This window comes from Anopheles aquasalis, chromosome Y, assembly GCF_943734665.1.
Source record: "Anopheles aquasalis chromosome Y, idAnoAquaMG_Q_19, whole genome shotgun sequence".
Lineage (NCBI taxonomy): Eukaryota > Metazoa > Arthropoda > Insecta > Diptera > Culicidae > Anopheles > Anopheles aquasalis.
The window spans coordinates 2,278,330-2,288,329 of NC_064879.1; the positions used below are offsets into that span (position 1 = coordinate 2,278,330).

The 10,000-nt window shown below is 51.0% G+C and overlaps 5 protein-coding genes across 9 annotated transcripts in view; 4 read left to right on the top strand and 1 right to left on the bottom strand.

The window, feature by feature from the left end:
* Positions 1-1,613, bottom strand: part of LOC126579757 (tetratricopeptide repeat protein 21B-like) — a 4,378-nt gene extending 2,765 nt beyond the window's left edge. The window contains exon 1 of the mRNA XM_050243327.1: positions 1-1,613. This exon is cut by the window's left edge and continues 969 nt beyond it. Within this exon, the coding sequence (XP_050099284.1) occupies positions 1-1,526 (1,526 nt within the window). The 5' untranslated portion in view covers positions 1,527-1,613.
* Positions 1-2,399, top strand: part of LOC126579763 (membrane-associated transporter protein) — a 10,474-nt gene extending 8,075 nt beyond the window's left edge. For all 3 annotated transcript variants that reach the window (XM_050243338.1, XM_050243337.1, XM_050243339.1), the window contains exon 6: positions 2,154-2,399. In XM_050243338.1, the coding sequence (XP_050099295.1) occupies positions 2,154-2,312 (159 nt within the window). In that variant the 3' untranslated portion in view covers positions 2,313-2,399. The remainder of the gene's footprint in view (positions 1-2,153) is intronic.
* LOC126579771 (cytochrome P450 4d8-like) overlaps positions 1-10,000 on the top strand; it is a 431,039-nt gene that overhangs the window by 91,792 nt on the left and 329,247 nt on the right. The window lies entirely within an intron of this gene.
* LOC126579756 (ribonuclease 3) lies at positions 2,526-6,884 on the top strand. Its single transcript, XM_050243326.1, has 3 exons — positions 2,526-3,080; positions 3,153-3,739; positions 3,810-6,884. Exons 1-3 carry the CDS (start codon positions 2,526-2,528, stop codon positions 6,844-6,846), a joined length of 4,179 nt encoding a protein of 1,392 aa, XP_050099283.1. The 3' UTR covers positions 6,847-6,884.
* Positions 8,195-9,307, top strand: LOC126579717 (XK-related protein 6). Its single transcript, XM_050243266.1, has 2 exons — positions 8,195-8,427; positions 8,512-9,307. Exons 1-2 carry the CDS (start codon positions 8,195-8,197, stop codon positions 9,305-9,307), a joined length of 1,029 nt encoding a protein of 342 aa, XP_050099223.1.

Genomic DNA, 10,000 nt, shown 5'->3' on the forward strand with positions numbered 1-10,000 from the left:
TCTCCGCTCAAATACTGCACCATCGCCATAAGGTAGACTGCCTCCAGTAGTCCTGGGCACGCCTTGACAATCATGTCGAGGATATTACTGCATTGCAGATATACTGGGTGCACGCCATCCGTCGGGTGTCTCATCGCATCCGAGATGATACCACCGATGGGTGCATGTTGCAGCAGCTCGCGAACTAGTTGCAACAAAAAGTCCGGCTTGAACAGTTCCATATACTCCGTGCCATACGATAGGGCTTTCAGATTTTTGAAATGGGCCTCCGAAGCCGCCGTCAACAGCCCGATCGCCTTTTCGTGATTGTCGCGATGCAACTTGGCCGTCATGAACAGCAGGAGCGGGTTCGCTTCCGGGCCCTGTATCTCGGCCAGAAACTCAAGCTGCTGTACCACCTGTTCGGAGATTCCATTCTCCAGCATGTGGCAGAGCGTTAAACCGCAGAGCGTGTTTGTCGAGCTATCGTTCACCTTGGTAGCGCTCTTGAAGTAGCCAACCGCATCCCGGTACCGCTGCTGCAGGATGGCTTGATAGCCGAGCTCTGTCAGGAACTCCGCTTCGGAGGAATTGATTTTGACCGCATTCTCGACAAATTTGAACGATTCTACGAGTATTCTAGGATCGCGCCCGCAAACAGTCGAGTATAGTCGGCCCAGCTTCACGAACAGTGTACCATTGGTCGGTTCCTGCTTCTCCATCGACTTGAACAGATACTGCAGCGCACTGGCGCCGGCCGAGTAGTTACCATCCTTCACAAGCAGCACTAAAATCTTCACCTTCAACGCTTCGATATTTGCGGCATCAGATGCTAGCACGCGATTAGCCGTTTCGATCGTGTTATCCCAGTGCCAGTTCGATAGGTGTGTCTTCATTTTCTCCACGAGCGGAATGACGAGACTCGGAAAGCGCACAGACAATCCATTCAAGACGGCCACGGCCGTGTCGAAGTCGTTGCGGAGCTGGTGGAAATGAGCCTGGCCGAGGCTAGCGTCCAGATGTTTACCGTTTCGCAGTGCTTTGGTGAATAGCTCCAGCGTTTGATTGGAGGCATTCCCTAGTTGCACCTCAGACCATCCCTTCAGGGCAAGCGCATCGGCGTTGTCGGGTAGCAGCTTCAACGAGCGCTCCGCGTACTCTCTGGCCTTTTCCGGTTTGCCGCTCATGAACCAAAAAAGACCGGCATAGTAGGCCGAAATGCCGTTGACTCGCGAGCGTTCTTCTTTCAGCCGCGCGTCCAGGTTCAGCAGCTCTTCCTTGTCCAGGATGTTGCATCGCTTGTGCGCGTAAATCAGGCAGAGTGTCACGGCCATAGCGAACTCGTACTCATGATGCAACTGATTCAACTCGCGGATACCCTCTTGCATGCGAACACCATCGAGCACTAGGGCGAGACCGTTGAAGAACCGGAAGCTAGCATCACTCGAGTAGGTGGACATCGCGTCCAGAGCAACGCGCTGCATGGTACGGAAGTACCGTCCACGGGCGTAATAGATAATTACACTACGATAATCGTGTTCGTCCATCGCCAAAAAGATTTCACTCCGCGGCGACTTTGTTTTTCACAGAACGGTTGTTTGTTTACGTTTGCCAGTAGTCATGGAAACCAAAGTGTATTACCGAACCACGTGAAGCCATAGCACTTTATCTGCCGCCATTTTGGAGTTTGATTTTTGACATTCGGGCTGTTGTTTACCCGGCATTGTGCGTATGATGATACGAAAGATATCAGGAATTTTTCAATGACTTTATCAGGCATAATATCGCTTTGCAGGTTCAAATGATTCATACTCTTTCTTTTCAACAAACGAGCGATTGATTGGTCACATAAGGCGATCCGTGAGGCTTCCTTCGACACCACATCATCCGCCGGTAACGCCCAAACCATCATTATTGTCTCGCGAAGGGATTGAAAACCTGTCCTTTTTTAAAAACCTTTAACTTTCTTCACGGATTTTGTACTTCTCAAAGCGAAACAACTTCGATGAAAACCAGGCAGCAGGCTTCGTAGCTGTCAAAATTCGGCCTCCTAGGGGATTTTGTTCTTCATGGTTTCACCTGTTTCCTTAATACCCTTTTTTTTTTTTGGTTATTTACATTCGTCGCGAAAAGTGGTGTGTTTTTAATATTACCATTTCCTGCACAATTAAAAGAATCGCATGCGTGGAAAATCGCAATCAACCGCGACTGGATCCACAATCCAACAAGCTGCGAGAAACAATCAACCAATTAGCTATCAACTATCGGTGTTTTGTAACTCTGCGGCCGCGATCAGGATGTCTCAGAAGGATACGAACGGAAACCACCGCTGATCGGCGTTCATTCCGGCAAGATTGAAGGTTCGTTTTTTTTTGCTAGGATCTGTTGCATTAACTATCCCATTTTCTTTCCAGTTCCAGATCATTACGGCAAAGTCTTCTGCAAGTACATTTCCGGAAAGTTTTGATAGTCCAGTTAAGAGACAAAGTGGGCTTTGAAGGTTGTTCGATAAATGCTCGATGGACAGGACCATCTGAAACATCACGATGAGCCGCCCACCATATCACTCCGATGCATATCGCAATAACCGCAACTATAGGCCGGCACCTCGGCGCCCACCGTACGGTGAAGCTTCTAATCATTCTACGCGACCTCCTCCGGCCAATGGGTACGGATCCGAAAGCTACTCCAATATCCCGCATTGGCCCTATCCACCGTACCAGTCCGATTCGCACAATGAACGTTACCGCAATGTCTATTCTCAACCACCGCCCAACCCTCGGCGCAACGGACCTTCGAGTGACGCACCGGCCGGTCCGTCAAGGGATTACCATTCCGCCGGTCCGTCAATGGATTACCACTCCGCCGGACGGAACTATTCTCATTCGCAAAGCGTACCACGTCCTCCACCACCGGTTCCACGGGCTCATCTGGAACCGTATAGACGCTCAGCGTATGCGACGGGTGTTGGGGATCGTGGAATGTTCCCTACCATCCGTGCCAATCGTCCTTCGTCTTACCCGGGCCATTCCACTTCGGCAGGTCCATCGAGTGCGCATACCAGCGGCGGTCATGTGGCACGTATTTCTCGCTTTAAAGTGGTACGTTATTACTCGAATTTCTATACTGAAGTGTACGAAAATTTATACTGTAATTGTCCAACTGTCCTGTAGGATACGGAGCGTGCTCGAATTCTCTCCAAGTGGCGCCGCAATTTCTGCGAAACGTCGGAAGATATCGCCAGAAGGTTGGCGGAAATGACCAACGATGAGGAACACACTGGGTGGGTGCGGTCGTCTCCAGCGGAGCAATATTACAAACGCGTTTCGGATCGTGTCGTCGAGTCGACCGCACGGCTTGAAAACCTTTGCCAGCTATTCGATCAGGAGCTGGTGCAGAGGGCGACCCAGGTAAAGGTGACCCAGTCGGCGTACGAGCCGCAACCCCGTCGTCGCAAGATGAAAATGTGCCGTCACAAGCACGATAAGTGCTCTTCTTCATCGGAAACATCGGACGAGGACGAGTTGGAGTACGAGAACGAATGCAGTATGGAGGAGCTGACCGCCAAAATCAACCACCCGTTCCGTCTGCACGCCGACCTGTGGTACAACGATCCTGGCGAGATGAACGACGGACCACTGTGTCGCTGTTCGGCCCGGTCGCGCCGCACCGGAATCCGCCACGGCAAGTACCCAGGGGAGCACGGGTTCCCCAAGTGTGCTCCGGGCTCCAATAATGCCGACAAACTGCACCATTACCGGTAAGGGGTACAGCACGTTTCTTTATTGCACGTGTTCACTCATTCGATTGCTTCTGGTTGTACTTTGCAGCATCACGATCTCGCCACCGACAAACTTTCTCACTAAAACACCAACCATCATCAAACACGACAAGCACGAGTTCCTTTTCGAAGGGTTTTCGCTACTATCGCACCAGCCGATTGGTGAGTTGCCGACCTGTAAGGTGATCCGGTTTAACATCGAGTACACGATCCTGTATATCGAAGAACCGATGCCTGAGAATTTCACGATCCACGAGCTGGACCTGTTCGAGCAGTACCTATTCCGCGAGTTGCTCGAGCTGGTCGACTTCAATGTGCAACCGTCGGGAGCGGATGCGTCCTCTTCCTGTTCCTGCTATCACTTTCTGCCCCGCTTCGTGCGTGACCTGCCGGACAACGGTAAGGAGGTGCTGGCGATGAGCGAAGTGCTGCGCTACCTGCTGGATAACTCGGGGCCGCTCGTGCAACCGGAGTTGCTAGGTGAAATGATGCAGATGGAGCAGAGCGAATGGCAAGATTACGTCGACTACGTCAAGGGGATGGTTGTGACAAACCCGGGTATGAAGCCGTGTTCGGTACGGGTCGATCAGCTTGATCGTAACAACGACGACGTACCGGCAGCAGCGACACAAGATGTGAACGGGCGTCTGCATCCCGTGATAGTGCACTTTGGCATCCGGCCACCGCAGCTGAGCTACGCAGGCAACCCCGAGTATCAGAAGGCGTGGCGAGAGTACATTAAGAACCGGCACCTGGTCGCCAACATGTCGAAGCCATCGTTCGACGACAAGCGCAAGCTGGAGGCAAAGGAGAATCGGCTGCTCGAGATGCGCATGCAGGGGCGCATGAAGCGTAACATCACCATCGCGGTAAGCGCCAAATCCTTCCGCCGGACCGGCATTATGTGTGACATCGTCCAGCACGCAATGCTGATCCCGGTGCTGACCGGCCACTTGCGCTTCCACCGGTCGCTGGACATGCTCGAGAAGCACATCGACTATCGCTTCACCAACCGCTATACGCTACAGCTGGCACTCACGCACCCCTCGTACAAGGAGAACTTTGGCACGAATCCGGACCACGCGCGCAACAGCCTCACTAACTGTGGCATCCGGCAGCCTGAGTACGGGGACCGTAAGATCCATTATATGAACACTCGCAAGCGTGGTATCAACACACTGATCAGTATCATGTCGCGGTTCGGCAAGGAGCACGAAACCGACAGTAACATAACGCACAACGAGCGGCTCGAGTTTCTTGGCGACGCTGTCGTCGAGTTCATCACTTCGATTCACCTATTTCACATGTTTCCCGGCCTAGAAGAGGGTGGGCTGGCCACGTACCGGGCAGCGATCGTGCAAAATCAGCACCTAGCCGTGCTGGCTAAGAAGTTGCACCTGGAAGAGTTCATGCTGTATGCGCACGGATCAGATCTGTGCCATGAGCTCGAACTGCGCCACGCACTGGCGAACTGTTTTGAAGCGCTGATGGGAGCGCTGCTACTAGATGGTGGCATTGAGGTGGCCGACCGTGTGTTCGCGTACGCCCTGTTCGGTCCGAACGAACCAAAGCTGCATGAGATCTGGACCAACTATCCCCGGCACCCGCTGCAGGAGCAGGAACCGAATGGCGATCGACATCATATTGAGTCGTTCGAGATGCTGAAAACGCTGACACGTTTCGAGGACTCGATCGGTGTTAAGTTTAATCACATACGACTGTTGGCGCGCGCATTCACCGACCGGTCGATGGGCTTCACTAACCTGACCCTCGGCTCAAACCAGCGGCTCGAATTCCTCGGCGACACGGTGCTGCAGCTGATTTGTTCCGAGTACCTGTACCGCCATTTTCCGGAGCACCACGAGGGCCACCTTTCGCTGCTGCGCAGCTCGTTGGTCAACAACAGGACGCAGGCGGTGGTATGCGACGATCTGGGCATGACCCAATACGCAGTCTACTCGAACCCAAAGGCCGAGCTGAAGACGAAGGATCGGGCCGATTTGCTGGAAGCGTTCCTAGGTGCACTGTACGTCGACAAGGGGTTGGTGTACTGCGAGAAGTTCTGTCAGGTTTGTCTGTTCCCGCGGCTGCAGGACTTCATCATGAACCAGGATTGGAATGATCCCAAGTCGAAGCTGCAGCAGTGCTGCTTGACACTGCGCACCATGGACGGCGGGGAACCGGACATACCACTGTACAAGGTGATCGAGTGTACCGGGCCGACAAATACGCGTGTCTATTCGGTAGCCGTGTACTTCCGTGGCAAACGGCTGGCGTGTGCGAACGGACACAGTATCCAGCAGGCGGAAATGAATGCAGCCCGGCAGGCTCTCGAAAAATCCAAAGATCTATTCCCGCAGCTTGATCACCAGAAGCGCGTGATTGCGCAGAGCCTACGGCGCCAGAAGATGCCCTGGCCCTCAGGCACTGGTGGGCCGGTAGCACAATCGAAGGGAAACGATAGAAGCAAAGGTCAGGGAAAGTGTCCGGATAATGATGATGACCGGCACAATCAGAATGGTTTTGATGCCGAGCCCCTCGACGGAGACAGTGAAGAAAGGCAACGGGCCCGGAAAAAGGCATGCATATTTGCGACCGATTCTGATTCCCTTCCCAAACAGTACCAGATTAATCGAAGCAATCACAACTGGAGTAGCAGCAGCAGCAGCAGCAGCAGCAGCAGCAGCAGCAGCAGCAGCAGCAGTAGCAGCAGCAACGACAGCGATGATAGCAGCTCTAATTCAGGATCCGACAATTCCAAGCGAACCAAATCAAAACGTATGCGGTTGTCAAAGGAGCGCCGAGATTCGGCGCGTCGCGATAAAAAGTCGCATAACGAAATGACTGCGAGCGTGGTAGATACACCCATTCTGATAGCCCCCGAGGAGCTTAAGGTTCAGGCGAACAGTCGCTATGATTCTGTATCGGAGGACGACGATTTGTGGTTGGAGTCCATCTCGAACACTTCCTCGGATGAGGCAGATTTTGAAACCAAACCGAAAAAAGCAAACGGTTCGCTCGTTTTGCCGAAGAATTACGGAATTGTAGAGGGAACAGACGATCTATCATCAGAATCGACAGAGTAAAGCCGATGTTTTTCAAATTGTCCAAGTCAAAGATGAAATAAAAAGATGAAATTGAAAATTGAAAATTGAAAGATAATTGGTATTATTTTCTAAAACCTTCCGGGGGCAGATCTACAGTTTTACCCCTTTTTTTCTTATAAAGCCGGAGAAGGACGAAGCGTAAACTCAGAACGTAATGCCAAAAAGTTTACGCTTCGTGTGGCCATAAACGCGTTAAAGAAATCATAAATCGACGAGGTAAGTTGATTGCAGCAAATAGCTAACTCCTCTTTAGAGTAAAAGAAGCGCAAATGGCGAATTCTCTACCAAAGTAGAAGAATAGTCGCTGCTGCGCCGAACTTTCCCCCCTCAAGTCTCAATTCCCGGAATCGAGAGGCGCCAGCTCCGGTGGCTGAGCGGTCGATGGCGTTTCTCTGTACTGTAATGGTCATGATCAATGTTCAATTGTTTGGGGAATTCCTTCATTGTGACCTTGGCTCTACTAAACAACGGGAGTCAGGTAGCAGGTAGGCAGCGAAAACGAAAACGAAAGCGGAACCAAAAACAAAACAATCAACATCTACGGCGAACGCAGTTACCTAAGCAGAAGAACAGTCGGCGTCAACAGGCGCCGAACTTCCCACCCCTGAAATTCCCGGAATCGAACTGGGTCAGAGCCGATTCCGAGCCCGAATCAACTTCGAACGAGATCGATTCCGGGAATTTTAGGTGTAGGAAGTTCGGCGCAGCAATGAATGTTCTTCTGCTTTGCATTTTTTTGCAGCCAGAATGGAAGTGCGGAATCGTGCGTGCGATTTGGTGCTTGGTTTACGTTTGCTTTTACGCTCGGTTTCACGTCTTGCCGTTTTCGTCATTACATTCTTTCTGGCATTACATTCTGAGTTTATACTAGAGATTACGCTTCGTCTGTCGCCCGTTCAACGTTTTTCTCCGCATATCATTTTTCCGTTTCAATTCAAAATATGCTATGGGTATAGGAAGGCTATCAGGGTAGGGGAATTAGGGCATAACACGCACACCACAACATGAAACTCGATCTCAACAAACAAACATAGTAAAGAGGTAATGAAAAGATCCTGATGCTCACCGGGTGGCAAAACATCAGATACCTCTACGAATTGGTGCGCTAAACGATAACGATTCCCTGATATGGTAAGAACCCCCGTGAGAGCTGAACAATCCGTTCGGCAATATAAGTTTCGCGGTTTCTTTAATTCTTCTCTCCTACAGTTCTATGATTTCGACAAGCGCGGTGTGTTCCCACGATGTGTCTGCTGAGCGCTTGGATCAGTCCACAACGGATGGAGCTAAACTGTCGACAATTGTGGGCCAGCAGATCGGCAACTTGATGCGCACCGACGAACCGGAATGTGATGTGAACCTCTGCGACATAGTGTTGGCGGGAGCAGCAGTAGTGATGCGGCTGGTAAGCATTGCCCTTACCGTGATGTTGTCCTACGAGTACTATCGGAACGGGCGGCTAATCTATCTCGGCCTCACAGTTGCCAGCGTCCTTGTGCCCGCACTAATCACGGCCATACTCAGCCTGTCGATGTACATCGACGATACGCGACGAAAACGGCAAGACGACGGCCTTCACAAATGCCATACCGTGTGCTGCGTTCTCTTCTTGCCCTTTTTGTGGCGTTACTGGCATTCCTTCAGGCTCTCGTATGCCTGCTACAAAGCGAAGGGCCGGAATGATCAAGAGGCCCAAAAGCGTTCGTACGAGCAGCTCGTGCTGGAGGATAGCGACGTTTCGCTGCTACGGATTTTCGAATGTCTGCTCGAGGTAACGTTACAAAAAATTCTACAACTCACGATCGTACTGACGGACGGGCCCGTTACTATACTACAAATGCTGTCGATCATCACCGCGATGGGCAGCATAGCCTGGTGCATGGCCTCGCACTATCGATGCATTCGCTTTGCGCGCCTTGACAAACGACGCATCATGTGGTCGGGGACGATCATCCAGATAGCGATGCAGTACGCGGTGACGATTGGGCGCGTCCTTGCGATCGCCACCATCGCTAGCGTCTTCCCGTACTACACGGCACTGGCATGCGGCGGTCATGCGGTCATCATGGCCATTTGGATATTCTTCTACGAGCGGCCGAGTTTTTGTGGCGATTCCACACTGCAGTGCATCTTTCTTTCGAGTGCCTTCGGTACGATCTTCATCTTCAACTACATTCCGCTGCAGGAGGGCTCGACGAGGTTGCGGTACAGTTTCTTCTATACACTGTGCTTTCTGGAGACTATCGCCTGCGGTATGCTGTATGGAGTGTACACCCGCAATGCAACGATACGGCACTCAACCCTTTGGTTCACCGTTTTGTGCTGCTTTCCCACGGTGACTTTCATTATTGGTATTAGTTTGATGGGCATTTTCTACAGCTATTTCCACCCCAATATCATCTCGCGGCAATTGGAAAGCAAGAACAGTGCCAGTGAGTAGAGTGCTTATAGTATTTGCTCGATGCGGATGCGATGCGTAAAGAATCTCTTTCAATTTGTCACGAGTGAGGCTACTTTCACCATATCGGTAGAGTGTATTTGTACTAATTAATTCAATTTATTTAGGCCAATTCGTTTGTTTTAACTGTTAAGGAAGCGTATCGGTTAACGGTCACTCACAGAATCTCATTTTAATGAGAAACATTCACTGGACAAACCAAAACTGAATCTCATTTATACATCTTTCAAATGAATCTAAAATAAACACTGTACATGAAATTGTAACGAAACTTTTTTTTGTTGTTCAAAGCGAAATGCGAATATGAAAACTTGAATAATGAAGCAACTATGTGTTCTACCTCTTCAAACTACAGCGCGCGCTGCATCATGCAGTTAACATTATAATTTACTACTTTATACAGGATAATTGGCATCATCAAGCGAGCACGCCGTGTTCGTTATGCTGCCCTCCGTTTGTTTGTCGACCGTTTACGCGCACCCTCCAATAACATTTGAACAGCAGGGTGCGGTTGCCGGTTGCCATTCATGCTAATTATGTTTATCGAACTGACCATTGCTTTTCCTGGATTATTCGCTAGTAGAGCGGTGCGCCAGTAGGTTCGTGCGTAGCTTGCAGGAACTTCTCGTCGCACTCTATCGATGAATTGGATGGGGTCAGCTGCTGCAACCGTTG

Coding starts and splice junctions, on each gene's coding strand:
- LOC126579756 (XM_050243326.1), top strand. CDS start 2,526: ATGAGCCGCCCACCATATCACTCCGATGCATATCGCAATAACCGCAAC. Junction 3,081..3,152: donor GTATTTCTCGCTTTAAAGTG/GTACGTTATTAC, acceptor ACTGTCCTGTAG/GATACGGAGCGTGCTCGAAT. Junction 3,740..3,809: donor GACAAACTGCACCATTACCG/GTAAGGGGTACA, acceptor TGTACTTTGCAG/CATCACGATCTCGCCACCGA.
- LOC126579717 (XM_050243266.1), top strand. CDS start 8,195: ATGCGCACCGACGAACCGGAATGTGATGTGAACCTCTGCGACATAGTG. Junction 8,428..8,511: donor GACGATACGCGACGAAAACG/GCAAGACGACGG, acceptor GCATTCCTTCAG/GCTCTCGTATGCCTGCTACA.